Here is a 20,847-nt window from a genome sequence, read left to right on the forward strand (position 1 = left end):
AATGCAATTGCTTAAATATAAAAAATATTGTACTTTACCATAAGTTTCGTTTACATAAGTGGTGTGGAAAATGTCGGCATTATCAGGTCTAATTCCATGTTCTCAATAAATCTCACAGGTTGGAAGCTCCAGAAATTCTCGCATTGCATCTCGGGTGGGGAAAGACTACATAAATGTGCTTAACATGCTGCTACTGACTCTGCCTGGCACTCCAACAACTTACTATGGAGAAGAACTGGGAATGGTTGATAACTCCTCACTCAATAAAGAGTCCTACCTGTCTGGTGAATACGATCCTGTAAGTAATTACTAATCACATGAGAATCACGGATTACAGAGGAGACGTATTCGCTCCTGGTCATGTGTTGGGGGTAAAACATATTACTGATCTCCAGTGGCAGCTGGTGCTCCCCCCCCCCCACCAGGTCCGCACTTACCCCATACAGGTCGTATGTGGCTCCCCCAGCTTCTCCTTCCGGCCAATCCGGTCTTAGAAACCGCCCCCTGTCCTGATTGGCCAGAAGGAGAAGCAGGAAGACAATAGGAGATGTTGATTCGCTAATGTCACAAGTGGGTGGGCTCGGGGCACAGTGCTCTGCGCCTTGTTTGACTATGGTAGAATCACTCAATTATAAGCTCTTCTATAGGGTGCAGATGGACCTTAATGTTTCTGTGTTCTTTATGAGGAGCTGCAGAAATCTTCATACTAAATGAATAACAAAAATTGTCACAAGATGACAAAGTATCAGCATTATTATATAATTAATTAAGGGATAAGGGACATCGGGCACTAACACAGATTTTTATATTTTTTCCCCTCCGCGGTTAGTTACATTTGATTCAATCAGAATAGCAAAAAAAATCTCTTATGCTGACCATGCCATTTTTCAGTTGTGGGTTTGGTCGTGCTCGGGTGCTCCAGTACATATGGCCACATAGGAGGATCTCCCCTAGCTCTGTTGTTGGCCCCAACTTGCTGATCCTACCCTGACACATCTTAAGTGAGTATTAGCGGCCACGAGTCAGGGGTCACACCTTCGGTTGTTGGCACACCCCTCGTTGGAAGATGACCTATTTCTCTGCTTATGTGGCTCTTTTCCCAACAGACAGACCCCTAATTGGTTGCTTTTGCACTTTTGGGTATCCTAGTTCACTATTATATTTACTGTTCTTGGTGACTCCTTGATTGCACTATGATTGTACATTATGAGTGGCGCAGGCTTGTTGCCAATGGACAAAATACTATGTTTGTATAGTTTCTGTATACTTTTAATGTGCGACACCTTTTTTTTTGGGCTGAAAAATTTTCCTTAACCACTTAAGCCCCGGACCATTATGCAGGTAAAGGACCAGGCCCCTTTTTGCGATTCGGCACTGCGTCGCTTTAACTGATAATTGCGCGGTCGAGCGACGTGGCTCCCAAACAAAATTGACGTCCTTTTTTCCCCACAAATAGAGCTTTCTTTTGGTGGTATTTGATCACCTCTGCGTTTTTTTTACATTATTTAAAAAAAAATGCAATTTTTTTTCACTTTTTTCTATAATAAATATTAGGGTTGTCCAGATACCGATACCGAGTATTTGCGGGAGTACTCGTACGCGCGCAATTACCCCCGATACTTAAATAGAATACTTCCCCCCCTTCCCCCCCCCCCCGCCGCTGCCGCCGCATCGCATCGAGGGACATGGCTAGAGGGACATTGCTGCATATGTGAGGGACATGGCTAGAGGGACATTGCTGCATATGTGAGGGACATGGCTAGAGGGACATTTCTGCATATGTGAGGGACATGGCTAGAGGGACATTGCTGCATATGTGAGGGACATGGCTGCATATGTGAGGGACATGGCTAGAGGGACATGGCTGCATATGTGAGGGACATGGCTAGAGGGACATGGCTGCATATGTGAGGGACATGGCTAGAGGGACATGGCTGCATATGTGGGGGACATGGCTGCATATGGGGGGGACATGGCTGCATTTGGGGACACATTTAAAAAAAGTATCGGTATTCGGTATCGGCGACTACTTGAAAAAAAGTATCGGTACTTGTACTCGGTCCTAAAAAAGTGGTATCGGGACAACCCTAATAAATATCCCCCAAAAATATATAAAAAAACATATTTTTTTCCTCAGTTTAGGCCAATACGTATTCTTCTACATATTTTTGGTAAAAAAAATCGCAATAAGCGTTTATTGATTGGTTTGCGCAACAGTTATAGCGTTTACAAAATAGGGGATAGTTTTATGGCATTTTTATTAATATTTTTTTTTTACTACTAATGGCGACGATCAGTGTTTTTTTTTCGTGACTGCGACATTATGGCGGACACACCGGACACATTTGACACATTTTTGGGACCATTGTCATTTTCACAGCGAAAAGTGCTAAAAAATGCACTGATTACTGTGAAAATGACACTGGTAGTGAAAGGGTTAACCAGGAGGGGGCGCTGTAGGGGTTAAGTGTGCCCTAAGGGAGTGTTCTTACTGTGGGGGGGCGTGGCTGTGCGTGTGACATCACTGATCATCGTTCCCTATGACAGTGAATAGACGATCAGTGACAGCCACACTAGGAAGCACGGGGAGAGGTTTGTTTACACTCACCTCTCCCCGTTCTTCTACTCTGTGACCCGATCGCAGGACACCGGCGGCGATTGGGTCCGTGGGTCCCACGGCTGGGCATCTTAAAGGGGACGTACTTGTACGCCCATATGCCCAGCCGTGCCATTCTGTCGACGTAAATAGTCGTGCGGCGGTCCTTAAGGGGTTAAATAAAGATTTCATAAAAAAAGAATAGCAAATAAACCAATTTATATTAGCTCAGTTACAAAGCAGTATAATATTTTAAGTAGGATCAGCAAAGCAACAAACTGCCTGAATGATAGACATGTGCATTTGTTTTTGTCCGAATGCATTTTCGTTCGAATTTTCGGCTATTTTCGTTATTGTTTTAACAAACGAAAGTGCAGAATCCGAAATCCGAAAGATCCGACATAAAAAATGCTTTATTTTACATGTTGCTACAACATTTTGATATAGATAGGAGATTCGACATGACGCTGACAATAGCGATTTGTGTCTATCGAACCTGTGGTCAAATGTGCCTAACCTAAGGCCCCATACACACAATAGAATCCATCCGCTGAAAAATCCCAGCGAATGGGTTTCAGCGGATAGATCCTATGGTGTGTACACTCCAGCGGATCTGTTTCCGCGGATATTTATCCCCTGGGATGGATTTCCAGCGGATAAATATTTGATGACATGCTATCAAATCTATCCGCTGGAATCCATCCCAACGGATGGATCCGCTGGTCTGTACAGACTCACCGGATCCATCCGTCCGAAGGGATCCCCCGCATGCGTCGTAATGATTCGACGCATGCGTGGAATTCCTTATATGACAGCGTCGCGCACGTCGCCGCGTCATAATCACGGCGATGGCACGACACGTCATCGCCAGAGGATTTCGGCGCGGATTTCCATGCGATGGTGAGTACACTCCATCGCATGGAAATCCGCGGAAATCCTCGAGAGGATTTATCCGTGGAAACGGTCCGCTGGACCGTATCCGCGGATAAATCCTCCCGTGTGTATGGGACCTAACTCTATTAGTCCAAGATTATTCTACATAGAGAGGAAAGAGTCGACATAGAGAGAAAAGATTCGACATTATAGAGACAGTGTTGGGGTAGACCATTCGACATGAACGTCGAAGACTCGACGAAGCAGCGAAAAACATACAAACATTGAATCTGTCATTGAAGGCTTATGGTGTCTGTCTAAAATTCTAAGAAGATTCGACAAGCAGCTAAACTGTACGACGCCGCAATTGTACATTTATGGTCAAATACTCGGCCCATAGGCTATAGAAGAATTTGAATGTTGGTTAACTTGTAATAATAATTTTTAAATATAATTATTATTAATGTCATACAACATTAGAATTCTTCTATAGTTTGTAGGCGGAACATTCGACCGGAAATGTATGATTGCAGCGTCGTACAGTTTAGCTGCTCCGTCGAATCTTCTTAGAACCAAGGGCCAGATTCACATACATTTGCGGCCGTGTAACGTAACCCGTTTACGATACACCGCCGCAAGTTTCCAGTTTTAGTGCCCGATCCACAAAGCACTTACCTGGAAACTTGCGGCGGTGTACCGTAAATACGTCCGGCGCAAGGTGGGCCAATTCAAATGGGCGTGTGCCATTTAAATTAGGCGCGCTCCCGCGCCGGACCTACTGCGCATGCTCCGTTTCGCAATTCCCGTCGTGCTTTGCGCGCAGTGACGTCATTTTTTCGAACGGCGACGCGCGTAGCGTAATTCCGTATTCCCGGACGGCTTATGCAAACGACGTTCATTTTTACATTTCGACGCGGGAACGACGGCCATACTTCAGACAGCAATACGTTTGCTGACTGAAGTTAGGGCACCAACAACGACGACTAACTTTGCGATGGGAAACTAGACTAGCGACGTAGCGAACGCGAAAATCCGTCGTGGATCGCCGTAACTCCTAATTTGCATACCCGACGCTGGTTTACGACGCAAACTCCCCCCAGCGGTGGCCGCGGTACTGCATCCTAAGATCCGACAGTGTAAAACAATTACACCTGTCGGATCTTATGGATATCTATGCGTAACTGATTCTATGAATCAGTCGCATTGATAGAAACAGAGATACGACGCCGTATCAGGAGATACGCCGTCGTATCCCTTTTGTGAATCTGGCCCCATAAGCCTTCAATGACAGATTTGACCTTAATTAATTCGGATTTTAAGACGAAAGCATTTTTTAACGAAACAAAATAAATAAAAACGAATCTCGGAAGTAACTCAATACATTTATTTTTCGGAAAAAAAACGAAATTCCGAAACAAAATATTTCAGTGTGCACAGGTCTATGATCTACTACTGTCTCGTTTCTTTTTTCTGTGATATCATTGTACTTTTGCAGTCTGAATACCCAGAGAAGACTCCAATGCAGTGGGACACAAGCCCAAATGCTGGCTTTAATGATGGCAATACAACATGGCTACCTGTCAACCAGGATTATACCGAGCTCAATGTTGAAGTAAGTAATGTTTCTATTAAGTACAATTATTTTTTTCTTAGCCATAAACTCCACTTTGCAGCATTTACGAAAGCTCCGGTCATTGCCTAAAAAAAAAATCTTTGGACTCCCCCTTCCAGGAGAAAGGTTATGTTATTATCTATGGATTTGCACAAAGCATGTGATAGCCTCTCTCGGGACTATCTCTTTTGTGTCTTGGAAACCCTGGGCTTTGGTTCCTTTCTCTTAACAATTCTGCAAGCACTCTATAATACTCCAATAGCTCAGGTGTCGATTAAAGGCTTTAAATCTCCCATACTATCCATACAGAGAGGCACTCGACAGGGCTGCCCATTATCTCCGCTTCTGTTCATGTTAGCCGCAACCATTAGAAATATGGACCAACTCTAACATTAGCAGTATTCCCTGTGGTCATCAAGAGCACAAATGAACTATGTTTGCAGATGTTCTTCTACATATCTCAGCCCCGCAAATGATTATACCTACTCTGTTATCTTTATTGCAAGATTTGTCGAAATTTTCAAGACTTGGGCTGAGCCATACTAAAACCGTGGCTTGGAATATTACCTTTTCCGCAGTCTACGGTAGATTGGGTTAACCACTTAAAGGGTCACTAAAGGAAACAATTTTTTTTGATGAAATGACTGTTTATAGGGTATAGAGACATAAAAGTTAACTGATTCCTTTTAAAAATTATTACAAATAGATACAAATCAATCATATAATGTGCCTGTAGGTTAGTTTCACTTTTAAACTGTTTTCATGTTCCTGTGAACTAGAGAGACACACAGAACAAAAACAAACAAATCCAGGGCAGTGTTTTGTTTTGAAAATGAATCTGATTGGTTCTGTTAAGTTTTAGACACACAGTAATGACAGCTTAGACCATGGTAAAAAGCTCCCAGTACGATGGTTGTAAGGAAAAAGACAACCAGGAAGTGTGGAGATCAGAGCAGAATTACAGCCACTTCAAAGCAAAAACGAACAATAAGAACATGAAACCAGTTCTGCAGTAAGGTAAAGGAAGCTATTTAGCTAAAAAAAAAAAAAAATCCTTTAGTGATCCTTTAAGCCCCGTAATGATTTACCCTCTTAATAAACAGGTCATTTTTTGTGATACAGCACTTTTGTTTTTAACAGAAGGAATTTTATTAGAAGAAAAAAAGAGTACTATTGTACATGTGAAGAGCTTTAGACAGTACATGAAAGTAGAACGAATCATCTAACAGAAAACAACTAGATCATCTGATAGCCAGGAGGTACATCAATAGACAGAGTAAATCAAATAACAGAAATATGAGATCTAAACTCAGGGCACGAATGTATACACATGTATGTCAGGACTTCCCAGCCACCCACTCGACCTAGGGGGGGGGGGTCACTAAATGTAGTACAGAGCAGTAGGCATCTGAGGGGGGAGGGGGGGGAAAGGAACCGGCACCAAGACCCCAATTCACAAACTATACCGTTAGGCGTCGAGCCTCCACCCACCTCGACCATATTTTCTGAAACTTGGTAGGGCAGTTGCGACCCATGTACGTAAGCTTATATAGTGGAAGTGCATCATTCACCAGATTTCTTCATGCAGAGATCCGGGGCGGCCCAGGCATCTTCCAATTAAGCAAAATAGCTTTCCTCACGTAATATACGCAGTAGAAAATAAAAAGTTTTGTATGTGTATTTGTGGGCAGATTATTGGTCACTCCCAAAAGAAGTATCAGGGGATCAAGCCCGATGGGTACTCCACTAATTAACCCAATGTCAGCTGCCACCTCCTGCCAGAATGTCTGTATCCAGGAGCAACCCCAGACCATATGTATAAAGTTGCCTACCTCCTCCCTGCAACGCGGACACCGGTCGTCAGCCAAACGATAGATGACCGACAGCAGTTGTGGCGTGTACAGGGCCAATCCGCCCTATAGGCTCACAATGCAAGCCGCTTAGGGCCCCGCAAAGCTGTGGAGGGCCCCCCAAATTACTAGAGGCCCCGCCTGGTGAGAAGTCATTTTCGGCCCCTCACCCCGCTTCTCAACTCGCTGGCTGCATGGTAGAAGAGGTAAGAAGTCATCACCCCCTGCTTTTCACTTTAATGTAAGATGTCATTTCCGACAGCGCCCCCCCCCCCCACTTCTCAACTTTAATGTGACATGTAATTTTGCTTAGGGCCCCAGGGAGGTCAGGATCGGCACTGGGCGTGTAGTACACCCTATGTAGGAATTTAATTTAAACAAATCGATCCCTGGCCGCTATCATAAGGGGGATGTACTGCTGAAGGCCCTCAGACCAGTCATCCTCCGTCAGGTTTGGTAGGTCTCTCTGCCAGGCAATGAATGCCCTGTCAGTTCCGGTATTACCGAAATGGGTAAGTCTAAGGTATATAGAGGACAGTGTCTTCCCGATGTCGCGAGCCGCAAGAAGTCGCTCAACCGAGTGCGAGGCCAAGGTAATCGGCTCCTGGAACTGGGCCCTAAGGGCATGTCTAGTGATACAGCATTTTAACTGGTCGTGCAACGCTGTACCCAAACAAAATTGACATCCTTTTTTTCCCCACTAATAGAGCCTTTTTTTGGTGGTATTTGATCACCTCTGCGGTTTTAATTTTTTGCGCAAAAAAAGACAGACAATTTTGAAAAAAACACTTATATTTTTTACTTTCTGCTATAATACATAGCCCAAAAAATATATAAAAAACAAATTTATTCATCAGTTTAGGTCAATATGTATTCTTTTAAATGATAAAAAAAAACACCCAATAATCGTATATTGATTGGTTTGTGCAAAAGTTATAGCGACTACAAAATAGGGGATAGATTTATGGCATTTTTATAAAAAACAAAATGTATTACTAGTAATGGTGGAGATCAGCGAATTTTAAGTGGGCCTGCGACATTGCGAGCGACAGATCGGACACCTAGCTGACATATTTAACACTTTTTTTGTGAACCAGTGACACTAATACAGTGATCAGCGCTAATGACACTGTCAGGGAAGGGGTTAACATCATGGGGCGATCCAGGGGTTAAATGTGTTCCCCGTTTATTATTACCAACTGTATGGGGGACTGTGTGACTGGGGAAGCACACAGATCCATCTTCCTGATTAGCAGGAAGATAGATCTCAGTGTCATCCCCTGACAGAACAGAGATCTGCCTTGTTTACTTCGGCTGATACCCGTCTCTCAGGAGAACGATCGTGGGCGGACTCGCGGATTGGCTCCCCCGCTGGCCAATCGGAACACACGTGCGCCTATGAATGCTAGTGCATGAATACGCCGTACCGGTACGGCGATTTGCGGAGCCGAGCCACCTTGCTGCAGTACAGCCGCGTCACGATTGGCGAAAGGAGCCGAACGGCGATGCGCATGCGCAGTATAGCGCCGACTCGCCGTTCGGCTCCTTTCGCCAACCGTGACGCGGCTTACGCGACGGGGGGAGCTCGTTTTTGGGCAAAACGTCAATCACAGACATGTTAGGAACGCCCACTCCCGCGGGACTCGCAACCCGGATGCCACGGGTGAATATGCTGTACAAAGGTATGTACAGCATCAAAAAAATAATAATAGCCTTAATCGTATTGTAATGTGGGGGGCCAGTGTAATAAAAAAAAGTAGTTTTTAGGGTGAACCACCCCTTTAAGGGTCTGTCATTTTTTTTATCATAGGTGTATTTTAAATGATAGAGACAGAATATCAACCAAAAATACAGAAAAAATACATGATACAAATGTTATAAATTGAGTTGCAGTTCATTGAGTAAAATATGTATTTGATCCTCAAGCAAATCATGACTTAGTACTTGGTGGAGAAACCCTGGTTGGCAAGCACAGAGGTAAGACGTGTCTTTTAGTTGGTTACCAGGTTTGCACACATCTTTTGGTTCACTCTTCTTTAACCACTTAAGCCCCGGAACTTTAGGCAGTTAAATGCCCAGGCCAGCTTTGCGATTCGGCACTGCGTCGCTTTAACAGACAATTGCGCGGTCGTGCGACGTGGCTCCCAAACAAAATTGGCGTTCTTTTTTCCCCACAAATAGAGCTTTCTTTTGGTGGTATTTGATTACCTCTGCGGTTTTTATTTTTTGCGCTATAAACAAAAATAGAGCGACAATTTTGAAAAAAATTCAATATTTTTTAATTTTTGCTATAATAAATATCCCCCAAAAACATATATAACATTTTTTTCCCCCTCAGTTTAGGCCGATGCGTATTCTTCTACCTATTTTTGGTAAAAAAAATTCACAATAAGCGTTTATCGATTGGTTTGCGCAAAATTTATAGCGTTTACAAAATAGGGGATAGTTTTATTATTATAATTTTTTTTTTACTACTAATGGCGGCGATCAGCGATTTTTTTCGTGACTGCGACATTATGGCGGACACTTCGGACAATTTTGACACATTTTTGGGACCATTGTCATTTTCACAGCAAAAAATGCATTTAAATTGCATTGTTTATTGTGAAAATGACAGTTGCAGTTTGGGAGTTAACCACAGGGGGCGCTGTAGGAGTTAGGGTTCACCTAGTGTGTGTTTACAACTGTAGGGGGGTGTGGCTGTAGGTCTGGCATCATCGATCGAGTCTCCCTATAAAAGGGATCACTCGATCGATGCAGCTGCCACAGTGAAGCACGGGGAAGCCGTGTTTACATACGGCTCTCCCCATTCTTCAGCTCCAGGGAGCGATCGCAATGGGGCGGCTAGAAACGAATAGCCGCGCCCTCGTCCCGGATCGCTCCCCGCGGGTTACCGACCGCCGCATGTACCGGGGGGGGGGGGGGGGTCCCGATCGGACCCGCGGAAAGGCGGGGACGTACATGTACGCCCATATGCCTGCACGTGCCATTCTGTGGACGTATATGTACATGCGGCGGGCGTTAACCGGTTAACGACCTTCTCTAAATCCTTGGCTGTCACCTGGCAACTCAAAGTTTCAGCTCCCTCCATAAATTTTCTATAGGATTAAGGTCTGGAGACTTGCTAGGCAACTCCATGACCTTAATGTGCTTCTTCTTGAGCTACTTTTTTGTTGCCTTGGTAGTATGTTTTAGGGGATTGTCATGCTGGAAGACCCATCCATGACCTACCTATCTTCAGTGTTCTGGTTGATGGAAAAAGGTTCTTATCCAAAATTTGACAATACATGGCCCCATCCATTGGCCCCTTAAAGAGGTTGTAAAGGTAAAAAATGTTTTCCCTAAATAGCTTCCTTTACCTTAGTGCAGTCCTCCTTCACTTACATCATCCTTCCATTTTGCTTTTAAATGTCCTTATTTCTTCTGAGAAATCCTCACTTCCTGTTCTTCTGTCTGTAACTCCACACAGTAATGCAAGGCTTTCTCCCTGGTGTGGAGTGTCGTGCTCGCCCCCTCCCTTGGACAACAGGAGAGTCAGGATGCCCACTAACACACAGCTCATTTCTCTATCTGCAACGTAGACAGCGTCCTGACTCTCCTGTAGTCCAAGGGAGGGGGCGAGAAATCCTCACTTCCTGTTCTTCTGTCTGTAACTACACACCGTAATGTGACACTTTCTCCCTGGTGTGGAGAAAGCCTCTTGAGGGGGCGAGCAGGAGGGTCAGGACACTCTCTACTTTGCCGTTACAACCCCTTTAAAGTGACAAAGTTGGCCTGTACCTGTAGCAGAGAAACAGCCCCAAAGCATAATGTTTCCACCTCCGTACTTGACATAGGGGTGAAGTTCTTAGGGTCATAGTCAGTTAATGCCAAAGAGCTCAAATTTGGTCTCATCTGACCACAGCACTTTCTCCCAATCCTCTGAATCATTTAGATGTTCATTGGCAAACTTCAGATGGACCTGTACATGTGCCTTCTTGAGTAGGGGGACCTTGCAGGCACTGCATAATTTCAATCCATGGCGGGGTACTGTGTTACCAATGATTTGTTTGGTGACTGTGGTCCCAACTGCCTTGAGATCATTCACAAGCTCCTCCTGTGTAGTTCTGAGCTGATCCCTCACTTTTCTCATGATAACCCTTAAAGGGTCACTAAAGGAATTTTTTTTTTTAGCTAAATAGCTTCCTTTACCTTGCTGCAGTCCTGGTTTCATGTCCTCATTGTTCGTTTTTGCTTTCATGTTGCTGTAAATCCTCTCTGTTCTGGACACTTCCTGGTTGCCTGTTTCCTGATAACCACAGTACTGGGAGATTTCTCACGGTGGTCACTAATCAAGGAGGTGTGAGTAAAACGAAACTGGATTGGTGCTGAGGAGTTTTAGACAAAGTATCACTGCTCTCTATTGGCTGACTGCCCTCTAGTGGCTCTCTGTACATCAGAGAACCAGCAAACAACAGCAAAAACGAAACTACACTGCAGGCACATTATATGATTGTTTTTTTATCTATTTTTAATCATTTTTAAAAGGAATCGGTTAACTATTATGTCTCTATGCCCTGTAAACAGTCATTTCAGCAAAAAAATGTTTTTCCTTTAGTGACCCTTTAAGCCCTGTACACACGGGCCAGAATCTCGTCAGGAGAAAACTGTTGTTTTTCCTGACGAGATTCTTGGCAAGAATCTCTTGCCGCTCGAGTGTACAGACATTCCATTCAAAAGAACCGCGGTTATTTTGAATGGCAAGAATGCAGTGATGTCATCGCGTACGACGAGCATGCGCTCGTCACATTCGATGCCGTTGCCACCATCTTTCTGCACCCTACCTCTGCCTAGGAAGCTACCGCGCATGCGTCAAAGTCATTTCGAGCATACGTGGGTTTCCACGGCGACAGGTAAGTATACACACTCTCGGGTTTCTCGGCAGGAAAACACTGCAGAGAATCACAACGAGAATATCGAGAGCAGGTTCTCTATATTTCTCGTCAAGATTTTAGGCAGTTTTCTTGACGAGAAACGCGATTTCGCGGCTGCGATTTTGGCCGCGATTTAAGAGACATCTGTGCAGGGTTCAATGTAAATCGCGGCCCAAAATCGCAAAAAGTAGAACAGGAACTACTTTTTGAAATCGGTGCAGCACCGCAGATGCGGCGTCGCACCGATTAGGACAGTGCCATTGCCGGCAAATGCCTCCGATTTGAGATGCGATTTGACATGTGAAATCGCATCTCAAATCGTACCAAATCGTACCCAGTGTGAACCTGGGCTCAGGCTAGGTTCACACTGCTGCGAATTCAAAATCACGGTAAAATCTCGATTTTACCGCGATTTCGCGGCTGCGATTTTGGCCGCGATTTAAGAGACATCTGTGCAGGGTTCAATGTAAATCGCGGCCCAAAATCGCAAAAAGTAGAACAGGAACTACTTTTTGAAATCGGTGCAGCGCCGCACCGATTAGGACAGTGCCATTGCCGACAATTGCCGGCAAATGCCACCGATTTGAGATGCGATTTGACATGTGTCAAATCGTACCCAGTGTGAACCAGGGCTTAATGGAAGAAAGAGATTCTGTGGACAGGTGTCTTTTATACACATAACGGCCCAGATTCAAGAAGCACTTGCGCCCGCGCAACCATAGTTGCGTGGCGCAAGTACTTACTTGCTCCGGTGTAACGAGTGCTCCTGATTCAGGAACCTCGTTACACCGAATGCAGCCTAGGATGTGACAAACATAAGCCTCCTTATGCCTTCACATCCCAGGCTGCATTCTTGCGTTGGCCGCTAGGGGGCGCGGCCTTTGTGATCGGTGTATAGTATGCAAATTGCATACTACCACCGATTCACAAAAGTTGCGCGGGCCCCGCGTACGCAAGGTACGGAGTTTCCGTACGGCGCCTTTAGCATAAGGCTGCTCCTGCTAATAGCAGGCGCAGCCAATGCTAAAGTATAGCTGCGCCTCCCGCCCGTGAAATTTAAATTTCACGTCGTTTACGTAAGTGAACCGTGAATGGCGCTGGACGCCATTCACGTTCACTTAGAAGCAAATGACGTCCTTGCGACGTCATTTGCCGCAATGCACGTCGGGAAAGTTTCCCGACGGAGCATGCGCTGTTCGCTCGGCGCGGGAGCGCGCCTAATTTAAATGATTCCCGCCCCCGGCGGGATCATTTACATTAGGCAGCCTTGCGCCCGGCTGTTTAGCATATTGCCCGCGCAATTTACGGAGCAACTGCTCCGTGAATCGCGGGCAAAGCGCAATATTTGCGTGGGCGCAGAGAAAAAAATTTGCTCTTTGCCCACGCAAATATTGCGCGATTCTACCTGAATCTGGGCCAACGAGTTTAAGTCCTTCTTAAATTTACAGGACTAATCTGTGTACCACATGAGCACATACTGTAGCCAGTCTGTGCAAACCAGAATTATTGTTGGAATGTAGGGGATCAAATACTTATTTTACTCACTGAACTGCAAATCAATTTATAACATTTTTATTGTGTTTTTTTTTTTCTAGATTTTTGGTTGATATTCTGTTTCTATCATTTAAAACACACCTATTATTTTAGATCCTTTATTTCTTTGAAGGTGGGCAAACTTACAAAATCTGCAGGGGATCAAATAATTATTTTCACCACTGTATATAGAGCAAATTATCCTCTTTTTAAACAGTTACATGCAAACTAAGATGGGGGGGTCACATATCCTCTCACCTGGCTTGTCAAGATAAATTTAGTTAAAATAAATTTGTTACCTAGATTACTCTACTACTTCAGAACCTTACACATATCAATCCCTAGACAAGAATTATGATGGTTGCAAAATACAGTAAAACCTTGGATTGTGAGCATAATTCGTTCCAGAAACATGCTTGTAATCCAAAGCACTCTTATATCATAATTTTTTTTTACAGGGTATAAAAGAGAAGAGAGGCGCCTCTAAGGCCCTGTACACACGACCGGATCGATCCGCTGGGATTGATCGGTGGATCAGTTCCAGCAGATAGATCCGGTCGTGTGTACGTCCGAGCGGACATTTCCCAGTGGATAAAAATCCAGCCGACGGATTCCCAGCGGATAAAAATTTCTTAGCATGCTAAGAAAACTATCCGCTGGAATCCAGTCCAGCGGACTGATCCGGTCGTCTGTACAGACTCACCGGATAAGTCCGTCCGCTCCCATCCCTCGCATGCGTCGTAATGATTCGACGCATGCGTAGAAGTATTTACCTTCCAGGGTCGCGCACGTCGCCGCGTCATTGTCGCGGCGATGGCGCGGCACGTCACCGCGGATGTATTCCGCGGGGATTGTGATCTGATGGTGTGTACAGCCATCAGATCCAAATCCGCCAGAGGATTTATCCGCTGGAAACGGTCCGGCTGACCGTTTCCAGCGGAAATCCTCTCGTGTGTACAAGGCCTAAGTGTAGCAATAAGTTGTTAAAATGTTGTCCCTTCATTAAATGCAACCATATTGCTACACTTAGAGGCTCCTCTCTTCTTTTTTATACTCAGTTGTGACATGACACTACTCGTATATCAAGACATCGCTTGTATACCAAGGCAAAATTTATTAAAACATTTTGCTTGTCTTGCAAAACGCTCTCAAACCAAGTTACTCTCAAACCAAGGTTTTACTGTAAAGGTTTCCTGCGAATTGGAGATGTCTTGAATGAAATACATTAGCTTTTTTTCAGGACACCTTGAACGTGCACTCCTCTGAATCATTCATAAAATTACGGACGGACAAATTTTTTGCAGCTACAGTATATTAGTGATGACAGTTGGTGGGCTTACACCTACGCTGCTCATTATTACGATCATTTAATGCCTGAAGGAAAGATACTAATATACACTGAATTATTGACAAATCTTTTCCCCCCCTCTGGTCACAGGAGGAGATTCATTGACACTACATTTTCTACCTTTTATGGTATTCCTTTGTGTAAGCAAGATGTTGCAGCATGGTGACATTGAGTGATTGGAGTGTATTTGGAAGAGGTAGTGTCAATCCAGTAAATCATCTTTTTGTGACTACCATACAGTATATAATCTACTGCAGTGATCTCTCCGTCCGTCCGGGTCCGCTCCGGGATTGATCCATTTCCCCGCTTCCCACCTGTTTGGTAGGGTTTCTGTGTCCGCCTCTGTGGACACTTCTACCATCCATTCTTCACACGTCCTGACATGGACGACCCCTGACACAACCTCAGGGCTTAACCCCATTCTGCCTCTGATTCAAATCATGAAAGCATTCAGAGAGTGAGGAGCAGACTGCCTGCCTGCCTTCTTTCGGTGTTCCAGCATAGAGAGAGAGGCCAAACCCATTTATTTGGCTTTTTAAAGACAACATGACATCATTCACATGAACACATTTGATAGGTCAGTTCATATAAGGGTGGTTTCTTATTACACGCCCCTGTGACGTCTGTTCTTGGCATACTGCACACGTTTCAAAGTCTTTAATTAGCACAAACAGTCCACGTGTCATTACAGGGCTCTTTAACCCAAGTTTTCAGGGGCTTCATTCTTCAGTCAATGGGATGGACCGGAAGTGCAGGAGAAGGGGCCAGATGTCTTCACTTAATCATTTCCTGAAGGGTTGGTTAACTCTATAATGTCTCTTAAAGTGGAGTTCCACCCATAAATATAACATTACATCAGTAGTTTTAAAAAAAATGTCATGAGTCCTTTAAGAATTTTTTTTTTTTTAGATGCCTTCAAAGTGTTGTTGCTAGGCAGAATAGTTAATCTTCACACTTCCTGCACCTAGGTGCTTAAGCTTCCTAACCTACACCGCACAGACTCCTGGGAATGTAGTGGGTGTAACTTTCCAGGAGTCTGTGCACTCTCCAGTCTCGAAGAATCATGTGACTTGGACAGGACAGGTGCTGAAACCTGATCTGAAACCTATTACACTGCTTGTGCAGCACTGAGCATGTGCGAGATCTGCAAGGCTGAAATCCAGGAAGTCATACAGTCTGGCTTCATGATGCCCACACTTAAAGCGGGGGTTCACCCTTAGAGGGCACTTTTCCCCCTTAGATTCCTGCTCGTTATTACTAGGGGAATCGGCTATTTATTTTAAAATATGATCCGTACTTACCCGTTTTCGAGATGCATCTTCTTCCGTCGCTTCCGGGTATGGGCTTCGGGAATGGGCGTTCCTTCTTGATTGACAGGTTTCCGAGAGGCTTCCGACGGTCGCATCCATCGCGTCACGATTTTCCGAAAGAAGCCGAACGTCGGTGCGCAGGCGCAGTATAGAGCCGCGCCGACGTTCGGCTTCTTTCGGCTACGAGTGACGCGATGGATGCGACCGTCGGAAGCCTCTCGGAAGGCTGTCACTCAAGAAGGAACGCCGGCTCCCGAAGACCCATACCCGGAAGCGACGGAAGAAGATGCAGCTCGAAAACGGGTAAGTACTGCACATATTTTAATATAAATAGCCGATTCCCCTAGACCGAACGAGCAGGAAGCTAAGGGGAGATTTTTTTTTTTTTTTTAAATGGGTGAACTCCCGCTTTAAGATGGCCCCAGTCAATTTCTATTTTATAAAGTGTCTAAATGCTGTAACAACCTAACAAAACGGACCTTAGTTTACAGACTAACTTTACTAGAATACATTAAGCTTGTGTATTACAGGGGTATTTATATATAAAAAGTGAAATTGTGTCCGGAACTCCGCTTTAAGGAAAGTAATTTTCTAAAACACTCACATACATATGTATTATATCTTATATCGATCAAGAAATAAAAGGAAATAAAACAAATAAACGATATAATGAAAGAAAGGCAACATTTGAGTAGCTCAGGAGAAAACTAATCGTAACACAAAAATATTCATTTTAGTAACTTCCATCACAGTCCTAACCAGCAAAATCCACATAACCAGCCCTGAGGAAGCGAGAAATCCTCGCAAAAGGCATTGGCTTCCCAGAATAGAATAACTACAAACACAGATTTGAGCATCGATACCACTTAATCTCCATAAGGACTTTGGTGCAATTGTATATTGGAGGTTATTCCTTTTCTGGGTTGGGTCATTGCTGACAGTAGTTGACATGTATACTAGAGATTGTTGCTACATTCTATGTCATAGTTTTTATTTTTTTTGATAACTACAATATACAACACTTAAATCAACAGCCTCGTGCTGTGCCATTAAAGTCAGCTGTTTTGATAGTAGGGTTTGTATTATCTTTATATACAGGGTGGGCCATTTATATGGATCCACCCGGGTGGGCCATTTATATGGATACACCTTAATAAAATGGAAGTGGTTGGTGATATTAACTTCCTGTTTGTGGCACATTAGTATATGTAATGGGGGAAACTTTTTGAAGATGGGTGGTGACCATGGTGGCCATTTTGAAGTCAGCCATTTTGAATCCAACTTTTGATTTTGGTGTATCCATATAAATGGCCCACCCTGTATATTGATTTGGATGTGATATGGTGGAGGTTTATCCATTTTATAACTCTGTGCTAAGAGCACGTTCACTGCATGTTCCCAGCACAGAGACCGACCTGTCAGCGGACAGCTCCTGAACATGTAACCCTTGTAACAGCCAATAACAATAGTGAAATGATTGCAATGCCTGTCTCCTGGTCTTGAGACCCTCCTACATGGCAGCTGTGGCAAGGGCAATCCCAATGTGTTTTCTCACTTTTTTTTTGTACTTTTATATACAGCATTTTTCTTGGTTTATTGCTTACCTTTATGAAAAAAAATAAAAATAAAACGAAAATTGTACCTCTCTGACTTCAGTACATTGGATCTTATGGTTCTGTGTTGGACACTATACATGATTACTACACTAGTCAGCATTGATCACCTGTTGTTCTGATAACTGCAGTTGGTCTCTGAGCAGCAAATTTGACGACAGGTTCATGAAAGAACATGAAGGCAATAGGCATTAGCCTGGTGGGCATTTAAATGCCACACACATAAAACGATCAATACCAAGTGTCTAATACTATTATATGTATGTTTTGTAGGTGCAGAAGGAGAAGCCAGATTCCACCCTAAACCTGTATCGGGATTTAGTGAAGCTCCGGCAGGACGAGCTGCCTCTTCACAGAGGATGGTTGTGTTATGCATATTCTGACGCCAATATCTTTGCTTACGTCAGAGAAATAGATGGTTTGAACAAGGTCTTTATGGTGGTGCTCAACTTTGGCGCCTCAGCGTCTGTGAATATTAGAGATAAAATCACAGATTTTCCTACAGAAGCAAAGATCAGGTTAAGCACGATATCCGCCAACAACGGGAAAACTGTCAGCACAAACAGCATCCCCACAGAACGCGGGGAAGGAATTATAGTGGAGTACAAGACCAACAAACCTCTGCACAACATGGACACTTTCAAAAACAATTGCTTCATATCAGAAAAGGCTTGTTATTCCAGCGCCTTCAATTTACTGTATAAGAATTGCTGAAGAGCATAAGATGTATCACTTCATTATACGGCATCACTGCAGCTTGTGGAAAATTATGCTGAAAAGTTCTAAATACAGTTTTTGTAATTTCATAAAATATATAAATACTTTTTGTTTGGCAGCAAATAAAATATCTTGTTTACGCTCAAATGGTTCATATTCTTCCTCCAGCACATTTAAATTAAACTGCTACCCTCGGGTATTCTTTTAAACTCCAGCCATACCTTTTCCGCACACTAGTAGCAAATATCCTGTACTGAAACAAATTATTCTCCACTCCCTAAAAACTTCCATCCCCACAATATAACTTATAGAAGCTGCATCAGCTCTCTTGAACCTGCCTTAAGGCCTCGTACACACGATAGGTTAACCAGAGGACAATGGTCAAAACCGATCGTGTGTGGGCCCCATAGGTTATTTATCCATAGGTTAAAAAAAAAGGCAACATGCTTTATATTTAACCGATGGATTCCTAACCGATAGGTCAAAACCGATTGTTAGTAGGCACGACCATCGGTTAAAAATCTACGCATGCTCAGAATCAAATCGACGCATGCTTGGAAGCATTGAACTTCGTTTTTTTCAGCACGTCGTTGTGTTTTACGTCACCGCGTTCTGACACAATCGTTTTTTTTAACAGATGGTGTGTAGGCGCGACGGACCATCAGTCAGCTTCATTGGTTAACCGATGACAACGGTCCTTCAGACCGTTCTCATCGGATGGACTGATCGTGTGTACAAGGCTTTAATTTTCTGTCTTCATCAATCCTCTCTCCATCCTACTTGGCCTTTATCCACCATCAACAATTGTTGATCTTTGTCTCAAGTGTTTTATGATAGAACACATCCCCAGAATCCCTTTAGACATCCATGCATCTCCCTGCTGGCCACTGGTTGGTGTATACTTTAGGCCGATCAGCTGCTTGATTACACTCTGTTAGGCCGACCATAGATGAATTGATGGTTGCCGGAAAAAAACACTGGATTCACCATCAACACAGTCAGTGTAGATGGGGGATCCCTCCCACAGGGCCATTGTGTTCTCTCGGCGGGGGGTGGACGGTGGACGAGGGAATCTATTTCTACCGGGAGAACATAGTGATTATTGCTTGCGGCTAGCAATAACTGCATGTAAAATCCGATTGAGCAACTTGGGTTCATTCAGCCTGCTCATATAGTACATGGTTCGAATCTCAGCCAGTTCCTACTGATGGCCAGCTTTAGATTGCATAATTACACTCCTGGGGGCGGATCCACAGAGCGAGTACGCCGGCGTATCTACTGATACGCCGGTGTACTTTCAAATTTTCCTGCGTTGTATCGTTGTTTTGAATCCTCAAAACAATATACGACGGCTTCTGGGTTAGATCCGACAGGCATACGTCTTCGTACGCCTTCGGATCTAAGATGCAATTCTTCGGCATCCGCTGGGTGGCGTTCGTGTCGTTTTCCGCGTCGAGTATGCAAATTAGCTATTTCCGACGATCCACGAACGTACGAGCGGCCGGCGCATTCCTTTACGTCGTCTCTAGACGGCTTTTTTCGGCGTATAGTTAAAGCTGCTATTTGAATTTTTTTTTTTTGCGCAAGTCGTCCGTGAATCGGGATGGACGATATTTATGTCCACGTCAAAACAATGACGTCCTTGCGACGTCATTTAGCGCAATGCACGGCGGGGAAATTAAGGGACGGCGCTGGCGAAGTTCGTTCGGTGCAGGGACGCGCTTCATTTAAATAAAACATGCCCCCCTACTCGCCGATTGGAATTAGGCGCTGTTACGCCGCGAGAGATACACTATGCCGCCGTAACTTACGGTGCAAATTCTTTGTGGATTCAAAGCATCACAAAGTAAGTTACAGCGGCGTAGCGTTTTTCCCATACGCTGCGCCCATGCAAATCTTCGTGGATCTGCCCCCAAGTCTGCACTTAGACTTATGCTAATTCAGCAGATACAAACAAAATAAAAATTTTCCTAGCGCAAGGTAGGAGCCGAATCAAAATGGTAAAATATACAAAGTCCATGATTAGTTCATTAATCCATAAGGGGTGTATATATATATATACATGTGTGTCTGTATGAAAATAAGGATTGGAGGCGGCTGCTATCCCCAGAGTACAGCCAGCTCTGCATCAAAGACAAGAAGGGGGGAAGAAAAAGGAAGTGCTATCTAAGTGTAGAGGTTAACAGTTCATTTAATAGCACAAGGATTAAAAATCACGTACAAGATAATGTAGTATAAAGGGCTCATCACAAGCAGGGAAGAAAGGGGCCATACCACAGCATCCTCAGGGTTTGGCACCTTCCAAGGTTTTTGTTTGGGGGGGTTGTTACCAGGTCCTCTGTAGAAGGAGCTGGAGCTCTGAGCATGTAGTCTGATCCCCCAGCCTTTTCTCATAGCAGCGTCAAGTCACGTAATTTCCGCCTACGTTCCTCACTGGTTTGCTTCCTGGTGGCCACAGGACACTTAGAGGACCTGGCAACAA

The 20,847-nt window shown here is 44.2% G+C and overlaps 1 protein-coding gene across 1 annotated transcript in view; it reads left to right on the forward strand.

Annotated features, from left to right (window-relative positions):
* Positions 1-18,512, forward strand: part of SLC3A1 (solute carrier family 3 member 1) — a 66,404-nt gene extending 47,892 nt beyond the window's left edge. The window contains exons 8-10 of the mRNA XM_040351546.1: positions 119-298; positions 4,965-5,081; positions 17,922-18,512. Of these exons, the coding sequence (XP_040207480.1) occupies positions 119-298; positions 4,965-5,081; positions 17,922-18,362 (738 nt within the window). The 3' untranslated portion in view covers positions 18,363-18,512. The remainder of the gene's footprint in view (positions 1-118; positions 299-4,964; positions 5,082-17,921) is intronic.
* The last annotated feature ends 2,335 nt before the right edge of the window (positions 18,513-20,847 follow it).

This window comes from Rana temporaria, chromosome 4 (genome assembly GCF_905171775.1).
Source record: "Rana temporaria chromosome 4, aRanTem1.1, whole genome shotgun sequence".
Taxonomy (NCBI): Eukaryota; Metazoa; Chordata; class Amphibia; order Anura; family Ranidae; genus Rana; species Rana temporaria.